This window comes from Palaemon carinicauda, chromosome 4 (assembly GCF_036898095.1).
Source record: "Palaemon carinicauda isolate YSFRI2023 chromosome 4, ASM3689809v2, whole genome shotgun sequence".
NCBI lineage: Eukaryota > Metazoa > Arthropoda > Malacostraca > Decapoda > Palaemonidae > Palaemon > Palaemon carinicauda.
Window position 1 is genome coordinate 162,466,856 of NC_090728.1, and position 18,314 is coordinate 162,485,169.

The following is an 18,314-nucleotide window of genomic DNA, read 5'->3' on the forward strand; positions in this document are numbered from 1 at the left end:
GACCTCTGATCACTATATACAAACTTTCACTTGCTTATTGCTATTTCATAAAATCCGGCTACAATTTACCTACACTGACGGATTCTCACACACCATAAGACTCAGTGTCCTACACTAAAATCTCCATGTCCTTCCAGATCATGCCAACAAGAAGGTCAATTTCCTGACCCTTCTCTCTCTCCCCTCAACATCGCCTCCCACCCCCGCCCTGCATTTTGTTAACTCTTTACGCTGGCTCTCCATTGGTTCAGACCACATAGCATCCACACTTCACTTTCATAAAAGAAGGCTAGTTCACAATTATTTTTTAATTTTCAAGCTTAGCTTTCACAAACTATCTAAATCTTTAACTAATCCTTTTTCGCACATTCATTAACCTTTCTTACTTCTATTCTTTTACTCAACTTTAGACTTATCTCGTCATAATCCATTTTATATATATATATATATATATATATATATATATATATATATATATATATATATATATATATATATAAACTGTTCATTATTCCATCGTACATGTTAATGTTAATTACTCCATCTTCCTCTCTCTCTCATAATAATATTTGCTCTTAAATTTCTTGTCTTTAAGGCGCTTTGATACCTTCCTGCCAGCTTATGCAGTTTCTCTTCAAAGTCTTCAGTGAACACAGTAATATCTGGCGATATAAACCATTCCACATGCTATTCACAGATTTTCTCATCATATAACTTTGTATCTACATCTAGGCTAACTGTATCTTTTCTGACCTCTCGGATCACTTCATCTATAATACGTTAACAGTCACAGGTTGCTTTTCAAATTTCCATCTGCGCACGTTACTTTATTACATTTTATTTTTCCTAAGGGCTGCTTTTCTGGTCTTATACGACAGGGGAACCCTGCCCTCTACAGGACCTTCAGAGTCATTTGATCATATTAATTCTAAGGCATTCGGCATTTCATACCACATTATTGAAACAGTGAAGAGATAATTTTCCTCTTGAAAGCCTTAATATCTTCAGTCTTTCGGATGTCTAGTGAAAACTTGTTGTTTAGTCTTGGGGCCACATATCTGAAAGCTCCAGAACCTACAGTAGACATATATCTTGGTTATAAAATAGAATTACGGTATTTATTTGCGAGCGTCATGAGATGTCTACCTTACACCTAAATCCAGCAGTAGTACCCCCATCCAATGAGTTTACATAAGAATTTTCTCTCGTATTATATATATATATATATATATATATATATATATATATATATATATATATATATATATATATATATATATACATGTATAATTTATATATATATATATATATATATATATATATATATATATATATATATATATATATATATATATAGGTGTATGTGGGGCGGGGTTAAAACGCCCTTTTGGCGCAAATGGTTAAGAAATGCATTCGAATATTGCTACAGTTTAATTTAATTCTTATTTTCGTTAAAGTACAAAATGTGAACAGAGAATCGAAATGATCTTATCTCTGTAATCAGTATCTGTTGGAATAGTAACGATAATATTCAGATATTCCTCAACGACGGAGCATAGTTATGCTCTTGCAGCCAATGCAAAATGACGTCATAATTGTTTTCCCTCCAGGCGATGTTCTCTGCCACCTTTTGTTTCGATAGGCCGATGAGAAGCGAAGCATATTCATCAAGGTCTTCGGATATGTTCTTTGCAAGTGAAATGAGCTGCGAATGAAGATCAAGAGTAAATCAACAAATTATATTATTACTTAACTTCATCTGGATTAAGGACAATTTCTTACTACCTATCTGGTGGTTTTTGGTTCTGCATACTTTTTTCACTTGCGGAATGTAAGCACTGAACGAGCAACAACGATATTATCATTAGCAACAGTACTAAAATCAATATCAAGTAAGGTGGAATATCAGAAGTCTTCAAAGATATCAAGCAAATAACTAAAACAACAGATTATGTGAAAAAATATGTTTTGATGGAGCAAAGTACCCACTTGTGATTTCTGTTCTTCACTGTTGAAGGAATCGGAAACCGCAACACTCATTTCGGCCAAGGGGGTCCAGGACTCGAATCTACAGATGGAGGAAACGCTCATATACATACATAAATAAATATATACATACATACATGCAATATATATTTGGTCATATCTATATGCCATATATAAAATTATATCTCAGGCGTTTGCACCTTTTATACGAAACATTTTTATATTCAATCTCAGACCGGTATGAAAAAAATTAGAACCATCTACGTGTCATTTACACCCGAAGTAGATATCAAAGGCTTGATCAAATACGTTCTTGATCTACTCATAAACAAATTCATAATATAAATCCAATTTAAGATAGCTTGTTGTGTTAAAAAAAAAATACTTATAACCAGAGAGGAAATCTCTTACAAGTAAATAATTCGGTGGATATTGTTGGTGAGAAATTGCCAAGCAAGTTCCCTCCCAGCTGGACGCTTAGCAACTGAGGTGTAGACTTTCAAAGCGTCGTCTTTCTTGATGTCGCTGTTCTCGGCAAATGCTAAGTTGAGGTACCTGCAGGCACATTTTGGAAAATAAATATGAAATAAACTTGTCTTTATTTTGGTTTGTGGCGATGCAACATCTTACTTTCATGATTTTGATGGTGTGTTTGTATGGTATGTTATTATTATTATTATTATTATTATTATTATTATTATTATTATTATTATTATTATTATTATTATTATGAAGCTTTCAAAGTAAAGATTACGTTAATGTGGAAAGTTAAAAAGAGAAAAGCCGTATCTGGAATTAATGTATACACAGATATATATATATATATATATATATATATATATATATATATATATATATATATATATATATATATATATATATATATATATATATATATATGTGTGTGTGTGTGTGTGTGTGTGTGTGTATGTATATATATATATATATATATATATATATATATATATATATATATATATATATATATATATGTGTGTGTGTGTGTGTGTGTGTGTGTGTGTGTGTGTGTGTGTGTGTGTGTGTGTGCGTCCTTCATTAAGCCCTTCCTTCCCCTGCACTGAGTGGCTCAAGGGATAAAAGACAGAAGTTATGGGCACGTTTGTCCTAAATTTCGAATATACACACTAAACATGAACGCGCATCAGCAGCATGTTGAACCCCTTACACACTGCGCCGCTACCCGTGTCTCCAGCTCACTCTTGCACTTCCAGTTTATCAAGTCCTTCAATTTAGGTTTTTCCAGACCTTCCTCTCCTCCTAGGTAACATCACTTTGGAATCATGTACTTTTTACTAACCTTTTCACTTCACAGAACTACTTCAAAATACTTTGATCTATAGAGTATAGAGAGATTAGTTCACCAAAATTTCATTTGGGCTCCACAAGGCATTAGGAGAGTTGGAAGACCCAGGCCTACTGTACATGGCTAAGAACTATGAAACGTGAATTAGATGATGAATGGAGAAGTATTGATTTAAAGGCTCAAGATGGAGACGACTGGCTAAATCTAACCGATGCCCTTTGCGTCAATAGGCCTAGGAGGATATGATGATAATAGAGGAATCTCTTCAGTTCAATGTATTGAAATATATTTTTTAGAAAATGGGGATTACGAAATTTAAAATTACTCGCTCAAATCATTAGATAGCGATGTAGTTCCAAAATCAAAAGTAGAAAATAAGTGAAAACTACGAAAATTACGAACTTCAAAAGTACTTCAACATCTCTGCTGCATCCCAAGGCTTCCAGAATCCTGTGTTTTTCCGACTGGCTACTGGATCGAAGATACTGATTCCATGCGAAGTTCCATTCATTAACAGTTCCTTCGGCTATGGCGGAGCAGTAGACCGTCGCCCTTATGTTTGGACTTATGAAACTGAAACAAAAGATGTTGTTAGAAATGATTGCAGTTATTAGCACCCACCAATCCATCTTTGTCATTTTCTTTTACAAGAGAATCTCCACTATATAATAAAGAGAAAGTGTTAGTGTCTAGCCATCTGTCTATCTATCTATCTATCTATCTATCTATCTATATATATATATATATATATATATATGTATATATATATATATATATATATATATATATATATATATATATATATATATATATATATATTTATATATAAATCTACATAATGTATAGCCTATATATATAATATGTGTATTCAGTATATATATATATATATATATATATATATATATATATATATATATATATATATATATATATATATGTGTGTATATATATATATATATATATATATATATATATATATATATATATATATATATATATATATATATGTGTATATATATAATATATATGTATATATAATATATATATACATATATATACATATATATACATACATATATATATATATATAATATATATATGTATAATATACAGTATATATATATACATATGTATATATAATATATATATGTATATATATACATACATATATATATATATATATATATATATATATATATATATATATATATAATGATATATTTCTTTTCAGTCACGCTTAACGGCATTGCTAGGCGTATATGTATTTGGTCTCTCCTCTTCTCTCAGGTAAAAGGGGGGGGGGGTGGAGTAGTCATTCCTTGGTGAGAAGGGGTGCCCCGAGAGATACACTCGGAAACCACAATCTCTCACAAATACCCGAAACTGCCATGTTGTAATTAGGAAAGGGGTAGGAGGTGGGAAGGGTTGAATCTCCGTCTATGCATATTTATCTAAATATCTAGCCGTCATTTTTGACGGGTTGTGCACACTAGTATCTTTCTCTTTTAAGAGATAGTTACAAAGATGAAGAGAGAAGAATGTTAAGCGCTCTACCTGTTAACTTCATCCGGGCTCTCCATCCAATCATTAAAAAGACGTCTTGCGTTTTCTATGCAATCCTCGTGTCCAAGATCACAAGCCCAGGCGATTGCCAGCATCTGTTTAAATTGTTCTTGTTGATCCATATTATCTTTAACCTCGAATCCAAACTCCTCAAAGAGTGGCACGATCAGATCTAGAAGGAATTTCTGCGAAGATTGGAAAATCGATGAATTAACTCATTCAAGAAGTCGAAATGTATAAAAGTATGTTATTTTATTACTCAATATACTTATTTTTACCTTGAATGGTTCACTGGCTGCTGTTTCTGATAACATTAGTTCTATGTAGTCAAGATGGTTAAGAGCAGAGGCCCATGGTAGATATTCTCTCTCCTTGCGCAGGTATGCGAAAAAGTCCATAGCGGATGAGTAAGACAGGTAACCTATTGAGTTAGAAAATCTGGATGAGTATCATTTATATATATATATATATATATATATATATATATATATATATATATATATATATATATATATATATATTTATATATATATATATATATATATATATATATATATATATATATATATATATATATATATATATATATATATATATATATATATATTTATGTATATATATATATATATATATATATATATATATATATTTATGTATATGTATATATATATATATATATATATATATATATATATATATATATATATATATATATATATATGTATATATATGTATATATAGATGGGAAAGTGACAGTTATGTTTTAAAGTCACTTGATATCTATTACGGATATGCAAGTATTATGTGGAAGTACTTTCAAAACTAGAATAACTGCTCGGGCAGAGAAGGGATATTATGTCAGATTCACAAGTCTCACTTATATTTGCATTTAACCGTTTTGGTCATGTAGCCATTATCAAATAAGACTAGTCCTCACTTATTTTACTATAGTTATCTAGGCAAAGTTTTGTTTAATCTTTTCTTAGTAATCACTTAAATATAATCTTCAAAGTAACTTAATTGACGCAGTTAATCCACCGCAAGTTAGTTGGGATCGCGATTCGAAGGCTTACGGGCGGGATTTTTAAGAATTTTTCTATAAAATTTGTCAAATCGAATAAGAAAATGTCCGTATTAATCCCCTATCACCCACCAAATGTTCTCAGATTTAATGCCTTGGTTTCGAATACAATCATGTAAAGTTCTCTCTCTCTCTCTCTCTCTCTCTCTCTCTCTCTCTCTCTCTCTCTCTCTCTCTCTCTCTCTCTCTCTCTCTCTCTCTTAATTCCTTTGGAATGATCACCCTTCAACATTCTCTAGTAACAAGGATAACTAGTGTAAGTAGGTATTTACTTGTCAGGATAATATAAAGGCTGATCTTCACAAGAGAAACTTCTTTTTAGATAACGACGTTTTCCTCACAAATAGAAATTCACATAATTTTTAATTGAAATCTAAAGTTTCTCTATTACATAATTAACAAAAAGAGACCTAAATCATAAGCACAAGGATAATACCATCTATATAATTTTCTTTCACAATTAATGACATAGTTTCTAACTAATATCATTCAAACTAATTTCTATTCACCATGCATAGAGATAATCTAGGATTCTTTCCCTGCAAATTTGAAACTCAAGAAGAGTGAAATAATAGATAACATTAAGATTCAAAGATCGAAACTTTTATTCCAAAATAGTCGACCTCAATCAGCTGTCCAAGACGTCAATCATCTGTCTAAATGTCTCTACCTGCTCGTGACAGGTGGGCGTAGTCGTCAAGTATCTGAGCTCTGTTGAGGTGGTGTATCGCCTCCGGATCAGTCTCCAACTGTTGCAAGAGTAAATCCCAGTTATTGTCGTCGTAATTCACCCTGTAAAACCCTGTTTCTTGGATGTTGAAAACAACCCACTGATCCTTCTGTGGCAGGGACCCGATGGTAATTTCTCTCTCTTCATCTGTCATCCAGATCATTGTTTGTGTATGATGGAAGTCCGGATTGTCCTGGCTCGTGTAAGTCAAAGGGACCCACCAAGTTTCTTCATCTGTGCTTTCGTTGGAGAACAAAAACCGTTTCTGAAAACATTGAATTAATTTTTACGATAGTTTAACACTTTCAATTTATCATTGAGATGGAACGAGGAACCTGGTTAATGTGTTTTATATAGGAGTTGCTTCACTGCTCTGTAGACCAATTGGTATTCTATATACAGGTAATCGCATAGATTTAATGGAACTCTCGACAGAAATGCCTGTGGCATCACTTACATGCGAGAGATTCTACACTACTGTAATGCCAAAAAGATCTTTACTATTTCATGCCCACCAATGAAAATATCGTGTAAGGCTACCTGCGAAACGATGGCTGATGTTCCGTCTTCTGATCTGTTGACAGTAACGACGGGATAACCCGCCTGTAGCGTCCATGAATCCATGACTTGCTTCATGGTCATGTCTTGTGGCAAGTTCCCGTCTTCGTGGCCAGCGATCGTCAGGTGCTCGAACAGGTAATCTTGATAAGCGTTGTTGTACTGGCTGGGAACACCAATAAACTCAGATTAGTATTATGGTTCCAATGATACCAAATAATTACCAATCATTTACTGTTCCAATATGAAGAAAATATATCACTTTTATATGAGTAAACTTTTGTTGCAAGATGTCCTTCTGGCGTTTATTTTTACTATTACTGGATTATTATTAGCCAAGCTACAAGCTTATTGGAAAAGCAGTATCTATAAGCCCAAGGGTTCCAACAGGAATGAATAGTCCAGTGAGGAAAGAAAATAAAGAAATAAATAAACTCCAAGAAGAGTAATGAACACTTAATATAAAATATATCAAGAACAGTGACAACATTAAGCTAAATCTTTCATATTTAAACCATAAAGAGAGATTTAAAATATCAAAACTATCTAATAGGAGATGATAGCTTTTTTTTCGCCAAGTTTTCTAACAGAACTAAACCAGAATTGAAACTTACTATTCCATAAGATAGGAATTGATTCCTTCGACGAAAGTTTGTTCCGTTAGTATGTGGTTCATCATCCTATTCAAAGAACCTCCTGCAAGAGCATTGCAGGTGGAAGCAAGAAAACAGTGAATTCAACAAATGTTATTTTTTTTATTATTAATTTCCTCATGAAATTTACCCAACTAAATTTGGTATTGCTCATTTTTTTTTCAAATGTATTTTCAAATTAAGACCTGAAGCTGGTCTGAAGTAGCAATCTTCTAGTTTTTGTTATCTAAATCATAGTGTTTAGCCTACATATTATGTAGGCCTAGACAATTTCAGTGTTGCTCATTTTTTAAAATGTATTTTCAAATTAAGGTTTGGTTAGCTTACATCAGCAAGGAAAATGGCGTTGACCTAAAATTTGAAAGATCGTTTTGTCTTTATATTCTACAAAATCGTTTTTACTTAGACATGTAAGTAAAAGATTATTCATAGTTATTGGGTCAGCCGAATCCTTACAAAGGTTTTACTATACATTTGTGTGAAATATTTTCAAGACCTAGGCCTACAAACCTTTTTTATAAGTAATATCGTCGAATATGGCACTTATATCTTCTGTGCTGCTCACATTTTGTATCACAGGATGAGAATAAGTCTCGTCAGAATCTACCTCAAGAGCGTATTGGACTACATCCACAACAAATTGGTCAAGCATATTCCACTCAGGATGAACCTAATGAAGAACACAAGGATTATCCACTGATTTCTAAGACTTTTTTTCTTTTTTACCTTAACCTAGTAACAGATAAATTGGAAACTGTAAAATAATAAAAGTAAAGTAATGTACATAAAGAGTAGTAGTTTCTTCAGAAGGGTGAAAAGATGTTTTAATTTGGATTAGTTAGAGAAGAAAACGCCTCAAAGTAGCCCTTCTTTTAAACTATCACTGGGAAATCTTTTTTTAAAGAAACGTTGTTTTAATCACCTGGTATAGGTTATAATATAATAACCACAATCCTCCAAACTAACTTTGCATGTTACAAAATTCTAGTGAAACTACTTTCATTAGTACTATTTCACAAGTACACGAATGCCATAAGAGAATAGATAGAAACAAGTACAGTACATTAATAACGGGACATTTCAACTGTAAAACTAACATGGTTCGCTCCCAAATACTCCATATATTTAGCGAATCCTTCATTCAGCCAGAGATGACTCCACCATCCCATGGTGACCAGATCTCCGAACCACTGATGAGAAGTCTCGTGGGAAATGACCTTTGTCACAAGCTGCTTATCCGCCTCGGTCTGCACTTCGGGATCAAACAGCATGAAATCCTCCCTTCGGAAATGAAATCCTTAATAATATACTCTACTAAATTAAGTGAATGCTACAAAAGAGTACATTGTACATTGATTACGTCTATATTTTTCAAAATATAGTTTTACTTCAGTCTAACGACGTGGGCTATATAATGTACTTACTCATAGGTAATCATTCCCCAGTTTTCCATGGCTCCATCAAATCCCACAACTGCTGCAATGTCCATTTTCGGCATTAAATAAGGAACTCGCAGGTACTCCGCGTAGAATGTCAGAACCTTAGGGCCCATATCTAACGCATAGTCAGAATGCTTGATTTCTTGGTTTCGACACCATGCTTTTCGGTAAAAAGATATGTAAAATTAACCATAATATAATTTTCTAGGATGTATACTCTTAAATATAACTGAAAACTGTTTATCACAAACTTCCAAAGTTCCTTATTCTTATTTTAAGTTTCACTTTGACTATGTACTAATAATCCTAATAAGTAATAATTCATAATTGTTCATATTGTAAACACCAGTTGTTCGAGACACACCTATGGAGAGTACTAAGAAATATAACTTAATGCGACCATGTAGCCTACTTACCCGTATAGGGAAGACCTTCCGCAGTCTCAGTGACATTGCTGGCAAAATCCGACACTACGAAAGCGACCAGATAAGTCGACATGGATGGGGTAGTCCGGAAGTGGTCCCAGAGCCATCCCTCCTGGCCCTCTCTAGAATAGAAAAAGAACTAAATGACACTGAATTTACTTTGTTGTTTAATACATAAAAGTGATTTACGTTTATAATTAAAGGGTTAAATGCCACTCATGAATGCTAAAGGCAAGGGGCAGTCACACTGCAATAGCTAGCAGGACTATATCCTGGCCCATAGACTGACCATATATACATATGATCAGCGCCCAAACCCCGTCTCCACCCAAGGTAAGACCAAGGAGGGTCAGGTTCATGATTCAGCAGGTATATATAAGATCCCCCAAACATGGATTTGGAGGAGCTTATAGTTCATAAGGATGGTGAGGTTGCAGACACTAGAAGTAACTAGCGAGCTTAAGTGGGACTTGGTTCCCACTCCGGCAGAACGCCAGGCTGGGACGTTTCCGATTCGCCACTACAACCCTAAAATACATTGTATCAACACTCATCCATAATATAAAAGCACTTTATAGGTTACCTAATCGACCAACTTTAATATCTATGTTAAAGAATGAATGTAATCAAAAGGACTCTCCGTGAACTCGTTAAAGTTTTTATCACTCGTGGGATAAAAATGATCTATAATCTACGGAAACTTCCAAATAGGTTTGTGATGTATTACAGGTCATTGCATATGCTGAAAATATTAATTTCTTGATTGTTCGTCCCGAAATTACCTAGGAGGTAGAAAAGGGCTTAGCAAGTATCCTTCATATTATTCCTTGAAAACTTCTCAAGATCTGAAAACTAAACTATATCTAAATATTTTGAGCCTAATGAAGATCAAAGTAAACTATGCAGGCCTAAACACTCGTATCCTATCTTACACAGGGCTAGTCTCGACCAAAGGCATGTTCGAAAGGGCTGACATGGATTCCTCTCTCGCTATGTGGCATTCAAAAGTAGCTTTGAAAGAGGGCTCGTCGAAACAGGGGAACGCTCGTCTGGCTCCGTTTGGTTCGAACTTTGTAAGAGCGACTGGTCTGAAAATGAAATGATTACGAAAATAAACTAAGTTTCTTAATATCTGAGTGAGATTAATAAAGATATAAGACTCCTTAACACTGGATATTATATAAAAAGGATGTCTTTTTGAAAAATTTAATCCTAAAAATTTAGCATGACCAACTGAATAGACTGTATAACAGGTATGTATATACAATGTTTGTTTTTAGATTGCTCCACCTTATGTGGGACACGGGCTCTTGCGTTGCTATTTAAATGTGCTTACACAGATCATAAGTCATATAATGGCATAAACCTCCTTATATCAGATGTTGAAACGAATTAAACAAGTGACGATTTACATTTCTGTGCCCTCTTCATCAATGTAAGATGACCGGAAGAATCCAGTGCCATCCGTGTCAAGATACGATTCGAAGTCTAGAGAAAAGTTGTAAGTCCTCCCCTGTTCCAACTCTTCTTTTAACCGAACAAAATAGAATTGGTGGACATAGTCAATTGCTATTGATTTGGGGCTGATATCGGGCCCTCCATCAAACAAAGTAATCTTAAAAGGAATGAAAATTCAGATGAACAATTGCACTTAAAAATGACATTTATAGATTATGAGAAAGCTTTTGATTATGTCAAAACATCAGCAGTAATGAAAGACCTTAAAAATAATGAATAGAAGAATCTTATGTTATAATACAGATATATGCTTTAAACATCTATATTATTATTATTATTATTATTATTATTATTATTATTATTATCATCACAAGCTAAGCTATAACCGTAGTTGAAAAAGCAAGATGCTACAAGCCCAAGGGCTCCAACAAGGGAAAATAGCCCAGTGAGACAAGGAAACAAATAAATTACAAGAGAATTAATAAACAATTAAAATTAAATATCTTAAGAATAGTAACAACACTAAATTAGATCTGTCATATAATATACAAACTATAAAAACTTGAAAAGAAAAGAAAAGAGGAAGCGTAATAAGATAGAACAGATTGCCCGAACAAACATTCGATCCAAATGTCAGAAACTGGGACTCTACCTTAACAGTATCACCGAAAGTTGTGATATTATCGATGTGAAGTTGGACGTCTGAAGTTGCCTCTATGACCTCAAAAACAATATCGATGTGTCCTACGATGCTGAAGTTTCCATGGATGAATGGCTGAAGCCAAACTTCATAACTAATAGGTTTCAGTGAAGTTGGCAGTCGGTACTCGTCCTTTTCAGGAGTTGGAATATTCTTCGGGTTAGTAGGAGCATCGTGCCTCTCTTCTCGGGACTGTATGGAAATTATTATTATTATTATTATTATTATTGTTGTTGTTAATATTATTATTATTATTATTAGCTAAGCTACAACCCTACTTGGGAAAGCAAGATACCATAAGCGAAAGGGCTCCAACAGGGAAAAATAGCCCAGTGAGGAAAGAAAATAGGGAAATAAATGATATGAGAAATGATGAATAATTAGAATAAAATAATTTAAAAACACTAAGAACAACAAAACAGATATTTCATACATAAACTATAAAAAGACTTATGTCAGCCTGTTCAACATAAAAACATTTGCTGTAAGTTTGAACTTTTGAAGTTCTAGCGATTCAACTACCCGATTATTATTATTATTATTATTATTATTATTATTATTATTAGCTAAGGTACAACCCTAACTGGAAAAGCATGATGCTATAAGCCCAAGGGCTGCAACAGGGAAAAATATCCCAGTGAGGAAAGGACACAAGGAAATAAATATTGCCGCACTTTGAGGCAAAAGGAAAAAAAGTTGTGAATTAATGAATTCAGCTCTCCACGACGAAAGGGAAATCATACTATTTTATCAGGTCTAAGCATAAAGATTTTTAGCAAATGATTAATTGTAAAAGAGTCTTCGTGTAAGTGAATATCCAATAAGATTAAGATAATGAGTTGCAGAGTTTTAAGGTAGATTTCAGGTGGGATTTTGCTTGTGGTGATAATTATAGTAAATAATAATATTGATTGTCACACGCCCTTACACTGTAAAGTTTTTTTTTTTTTTTTTTTTTTTTTTTTTTTTTTTTTTTTTTTTTTGTCGTTATCATTCTCCCTTCGCACTGATAACCTGTTTATGCCCACATATACTTGTATGCTGTTCTTGACTTTATTATTATAATAATTATTATTAATATTAGTTTCAAATACTATTAGGTCTAAAAGCGCTGAAATATCCTATACTAAAGTGTACTTGGAAGTGATATTTGTTTATGCTAACAGTCAATTCTTAGAATTAATTCCTCTTCCATAAAAAGCAAAATTGTACATACATACAGATACCATGGCACTTCCCCCAATTTTGGGGGGTAGCCGACATCAACAAAGAAACAAAAACAAAAAGGGGACCTCTACTCTCTACGTTCCTCCCAGCCTAACAAGGGACTCAATTGAGTTCAGCTGGTACTGCTAGGGTGTCACAGCCCACCCTCCCACATTATCCACCACAGATGAAACTTCATAATGCTGAATCCCCTACTGCTGCTACCTCCGCGGTCATCTAAGGCATCGGAGGCAGCAGCAGGGCCTACCGGAACTGCGTCACAATCGCTCGCCATTCATTCCTATTTCTAGCACGCTCTCTTGCCTCGCTCACATCTATCCTCCTATCACCCAGAGCTTCCTTCACTCCATCCATCCACCCAAACCTTGGCCCTCCTCTAGTACTTCTCCCATCAACTCTTGCATTCATCACCTTCTTTAGCAGACATCCATTTTCCATTCTCTCAACATGGCCAAACCACCTCAACACATTCATATCCACTCTAGCTGCTAACTCATTTCTTACACCCGCAAAATTGTAAAGATGATAAAATTAAAGATGTCTTACCATTCGTATGAATTATATGTTTATCACAATTACAATGTGATTTGAAGGCAACCTAATCACTTTGATTGTAAATTAGAATCAAATAACGTTAGGCAAGATTATTATGGCATAGAAATTAATTACTAATTCATATAGATCCAGTCAGTAAGATGAAGTAATTCATGAAGAATTTAAAATTTTATTAAGCATCATCATCATCATCATTATTATTATTATTATTATTATTATTAGCTAAGCTACAATCCTAGTTGGAAAAGCAAGATGCTATAAGCCCAAGGGCTCCAACAGGAACTTTGCAAGTGTCCCTTGAATTTCACTCTGCAATTGTACCTGACTCAACTTCGAAATCACTTTGTGTACTCACAGTTAACCGTAACAGATTCCTTGGAGATTTTAGTGACCCTGGGAATAGAGAAGTGGATGGGCTACCGCCGACAGCAGCCACCAGGGTGATCAAAACAAGCCACAGAAGTGTGATCAGTAAGTGGTCACTTTTGCTGTCCATTTTCAGATGTTTTCAGTCTTCACTGAAAGAGGGAAAGCAGTTTGCATACCAAATACGTATTAAAAAATGCAAATAATAGACTTAATATGATGGATAACTTAGTATGAAAAATTGCTTAGGTTATATAATCTAAATCAAGTTTTTCTTTCAATGAGTTAGCATAAATTTAGTCACATTTGAAGAATATAGAAGAATCTTTTCTCATAGATAACATAAGCAATATTCCAAAAATAAAGTTACAACGCTTTCAGAAGGCTAAAATCACTGCCATATCTTTGCTCAAAAACCCTCTATAACGCTTATAACACTAAGAACGTATAATAACTGGCTTCGACACCACATGCACTTGATGCGTAGCCTCTAAAACGTTTATAACGCTACAAAAAGGCTCAAATAAAACTTCCAGCTCACAAAATATCTACATCTGGGAATATTTCAGAGATTTGAACTAAAAATAAATGTGTTATCCTCACACTGTTGTCTCCTCAGTTCACACGCACTAATGAGGTACGATACTTACATGTTTCTGTCCAGTACTTTTACTTGAACACAATGACCGTTGTGATCATATGAGGTTTGAATCTTGCTACAGGAAATCGCGAGATCTTCATGCAAGATTACATGTAATTTGATGGATGTGATATTGATACTGATTGAGAGATAGCACTTTACAATGCGTAGATAAGATATTGGCTCTCATGAGAGAGAGAGAGAGAGAGAGAGAGAGAGAGAGAGAGAGAGAGAGAGAGAGAGAGAGAGAGAGAGAGATGTGTATCTTAGTTACAAAATTAGAGAATATTCTCTTAGATAAAAAAAATTAGCTTAAAGTGTTAGAATACTGAATCCATTTAAAAATGTCTCGCAAGAACTTACGTAGCATTATAGGAATGATAGAAACAGGGAATATGAATCCTTAGGAGAATGGTATTCAGAAAAGGGAGACTATAGTCTTAGCATAAACAAAAGGGAAGAAAAAATAGAATACATGATGCAAGAAGTTAGGTTGTATGGAGACAGTGACAGAGTAGGAGATTTGGCATTGCTGGTGAGAATAAATATGTATGAAACTATACTGGTACCGAAAATATTTGCAAATATTTAGACATGGGGTGTAATGAAGGAAACAGAAATGAAAGAGATAGAGGGTAAACGGAACAACATTATGAAAAGACAGTTTGCATAAGTTGCAACTGCACCTTATTGGGGGTTAATAGCAGAAGCAGGAATATGGCCAGTTGAGGATAGATTTGCGTATAAAAAGGTGTTGCTGTTTCATAAAATTATTACGAGATGATAAACGATTAGTTGATGAAATAGTGGAAGACCAAATAAGGGAACCCAATTGAGAATGCTGGGATTATGCAAAAATTATAATTTTGAAAGTATTGAAAGCAAGAAAACAGGAAAAAATGTAAAGTGGCAAATGATATTAAAAGAAAAATAGATGAAAAGAAAGCGGAAATTACCAGGTTTGTAAATGGTAATGGCTGAAGATATTACAAAGGTGAAGTTATTACTAAGGAAACAGTAATAGTAATAAAGACAAGGTTGAATACGATAGGCTCAAAAGAAAATTATAGAAACAGAAATGATAGGATAGGTTTTGTGAGTTGTGCAAAGAGGTAGATAATACAAGAGAGCATATGTTTAGTTGGAAATAAATAAGAAAATTTAAAATCAGGAGCGTAGAACTAAGGAAATTAAGATCACCAATCAAAGAATTTGCCCGATATATTCGGCCATGGAAGTTAGAAATAAAAGTATGTAAGATGTGCTGTCTGTGAAGGAGGCAACTAATGACAATGAACTTAATGCATATTAAAGCACTTACACATTTGATAGTGTTGTTGAAAGAGAAAAGAGGAACCTGGAACCTACTACTACTACTACTACTACTACTACTACTACTACTAATGATGATAATAACCGTGGCTGTTAGCTTAGTTTCTAGAATTATTCAGTAACTACAATGATGATAACAAGCAAGCAATGCTTGAAAATAGTGCCAACTTCATTGGTAAGAAATACCGTTTACTTCCAAACCATAATTCCGTGTAATTTTAAGACTATTCCACTTACAGAAATTAAAAAAAAAAATCATGGAAGAATAATCAGAAAACATGATTGACACACCTAACCAACCAAAAGTTAAAAGGAAAACTTGATGAAAGACACTATTGCATGATAAAAATTTGCATAAGGTTATATTATACAAAAGTATCATCTGCTTAAAGTAATAATTATTCAAGTTCTCTCACCTTTTTATGTTGGCATATACTGCTTGATAGTAACTAGGCCTATTGCACAAACGGACCAAGATGCTCTGCCGCTATCGAGTAACTAAACCAGTGGCTCTGATATAACTAGTTGAACCAAATGCTACCTTCAATTCAGCTGTTTTTATAGATGAAACTGTTCTCTCTATCTTTCCCTACTGATATGACAACGACCTCGACTTGCTCAATTGACATGAAGGAAATATACAAACACAAGTTTATCCCACGTTCCCTAGATTGAGATCTGATGGCTATATCGCAGCAGTGAAACACCAATAGGCGTATCTATCATATGAAAAATATCAAAAGACAAAATAGGCTACCGTCATTTAAGATAGAAATATGTAACAATGATTTTAATACTGATAAATATTTTTTGAGGTTAACTTCAAACAGTGTGTGTGTGTTGTGTTGTGCGCACGCGCACTTGTCTGGCCGTTTATGAAGAGAATAAAACTATTGTGAGATGAGCTGTAGGATTCAAATAGAAGAATAAAGAAATATCTCCAGCAAACAAATGAGTGAAATCTTGCATAAATTGCATATTCTGAGAACTTACATTCATTAAAACATGTGTTTTCATTATCTCAATGATAAAGAACTGAGTAGCATCTGACAAAAAAATATTCATCTGCCAGGTTCTTGTTTATTCCCAAGATAGACATCATGAAAAATAAATGAAAAATAGGAAAATATGAATAAGGTAAAATTTGTGACCACCTGATTGACGAGAGTGAGAGAGAGAGAGAGAGAGATCCGAGCAGGAATTAGTTATACAGACTAAAGAAATCTACCTTTGATATTCTTTCTAAATATTTGTCAGAAATTAACCACAAATATAAACAAAGTGTTCTAGGTAATACGACAAACTTCTGATTCTTGATGGGGCCCGTTTCCTTTTTTTTTTTTTTTTCTTTTTTTGGACTAGCCAGACAGTACAACAATGGATACCACTCTGGTTACGGCTCATTTTGTCCTTGTCTAAACATACACCGAACAGTTCTTTCCACATTCTCCTTTGTCCTCCTACACCTGACAACAGTGAGATTACCAAACAATTCCTATTTCACTCAAGGGGTTAATTACTGTAATGTAATTGTTTAGTGGCTACTTTCCTTTTGGTAAGGGTAGAAGAGACTCTTTAGCTATAGTTAGCAGCTCTTCTAGGAGAAGGACACTCCATAATCAAACCATTGTTCTCTAGTCTTGGGTAGTGCTATAGCCTCTGTATCACGGCCTTCCACTATCTTAGATTAAAGTTCTCTTGGCTGAGGGTACACTTGGGTACGCTGTTCTATCTCATTTCTCTTCCCCCCCCCCTTTTTTTTTTGAAGTTTTTATAGTTTATATATGAAAGATCTAATTTAATGTTGTTACTGTTCTTGAAATATTTTATTATGATTGTTTATTATTTCTCTTGTAATTTATCCATTTCATTGTTTCCTTTCCTCACTGGACTTTTTCCCTGTTGGAGCCTTGGGTTTATAGCATCTTGTTTTTCCAAGTAGGGTTATAGCTTAGTTTATGATAATAATAATAATAATTGATGGCCATAAATGAAGCAGATTTTATTCATTTTCAATGGGAGGAAGAATTTAATTGCAGATGCTATGAAAACTTAGACCATGATAATTCAAAGTAACAGCCTACTTCGAATTAACGATTATTAGAGTTTAAGCACAGAAACAAGTAAGCCTATTTCGAATTAACAATGGTTTAACTATTTAAGCGCAGAAACCCATAGGCCTATTTCTAATTAATGATATTTCAAAACTGTTTAAGCGCTGAAGCAAGTAGGCCTATTTTACATAACACATGTTTGTGGTAAGGATGGATTGGATAT

The 18,314-nt window shown here is 33.8% G+C and overlaps 1 protein-coding gene across 2 annotated transcripts; it reads right to left on the reverse strand.

Moving 5' to 3' along the window:
- Positions 1 to 1,442: 1,442 nt before the first annotated feature.
- On the reverse strand, positions 1,443 to 16,602 carry LOC137640135 (aminopeptidase N-like). Of its 2 annotated transcripts, none has more exons than XM_068372628.1 (18): positions 14,716 to 14,817; positions 14,055 to 14,217; positions 11,870 to 12,109; positions 11,172 to 11,374; positions 10,692 to 10,847; positions 9,751 to 9,881; positions 9,320 to 9,494; positions 8,993 to 9,176; positions 8,406 to 8,565; positions 7,857 to 7,938; positions 7,225 to 7,408; positions 6,625 to 6,949; positions 5,152 to 5,294; positions 4,865 to 5,058; positions 3,713 to 3,883; positions 2,398 to 2,541; positions 1,990 to 2,068; positions 1,443 to 1,705 (listed from the first exon to the last, which is right to left on the reverse strand). In XM_068372628.1, the coding sequence occupies exons 2-18, from the start codon at positions 14,193 to 14,195 to the stop codon at positions 1,532 to 1,534; spliced, it is 2,886 nt and encodes a 961-aa protein (XP_068228729.1). In that variant the 5' UTR covers positions 14,196 to 14,217; positions 14,716 to 14,817; the 3' UTR covers positions 1,443 to 1,531. The 2 variants fall into 2 exon arrangements, with proteins under 2 accessions (XP_068228729.1, XP_068228728.1); XM_068372627.1 differs by lacking the exon at positions 14,716 to 14,817 and adding an exon at positions 16,454 to 16,602 and having other exon boundaries at positions 1,444 to 1,705.
- Positions 16,603 to 18,314: the final 1,712 nt, after the last annotated feature.

Coding starts and splice junctions, on each gene's coding strand:
- LOC137640135 (XM_068372628.1), bottom strand. CDS start 14,195: ATGGACAGCAAAAGTGACCACTTACTGATCACACTTCTGTGGCTTGTT. Junction 3,884..4,864: donor AGCCCGGATGAAGTTAACAG/GTAGAGCGCTTA, acceptor CTTTTGTTTCAG/TTTCATAAGTCCAAACATAA. Junction 2,069..2,397: donor ATCCACCGAATTATTTACTT/GTAAGAGATTTC, acceptor CTCCATCTGTAG/ATTCGAGTCCTGGACCCCCT.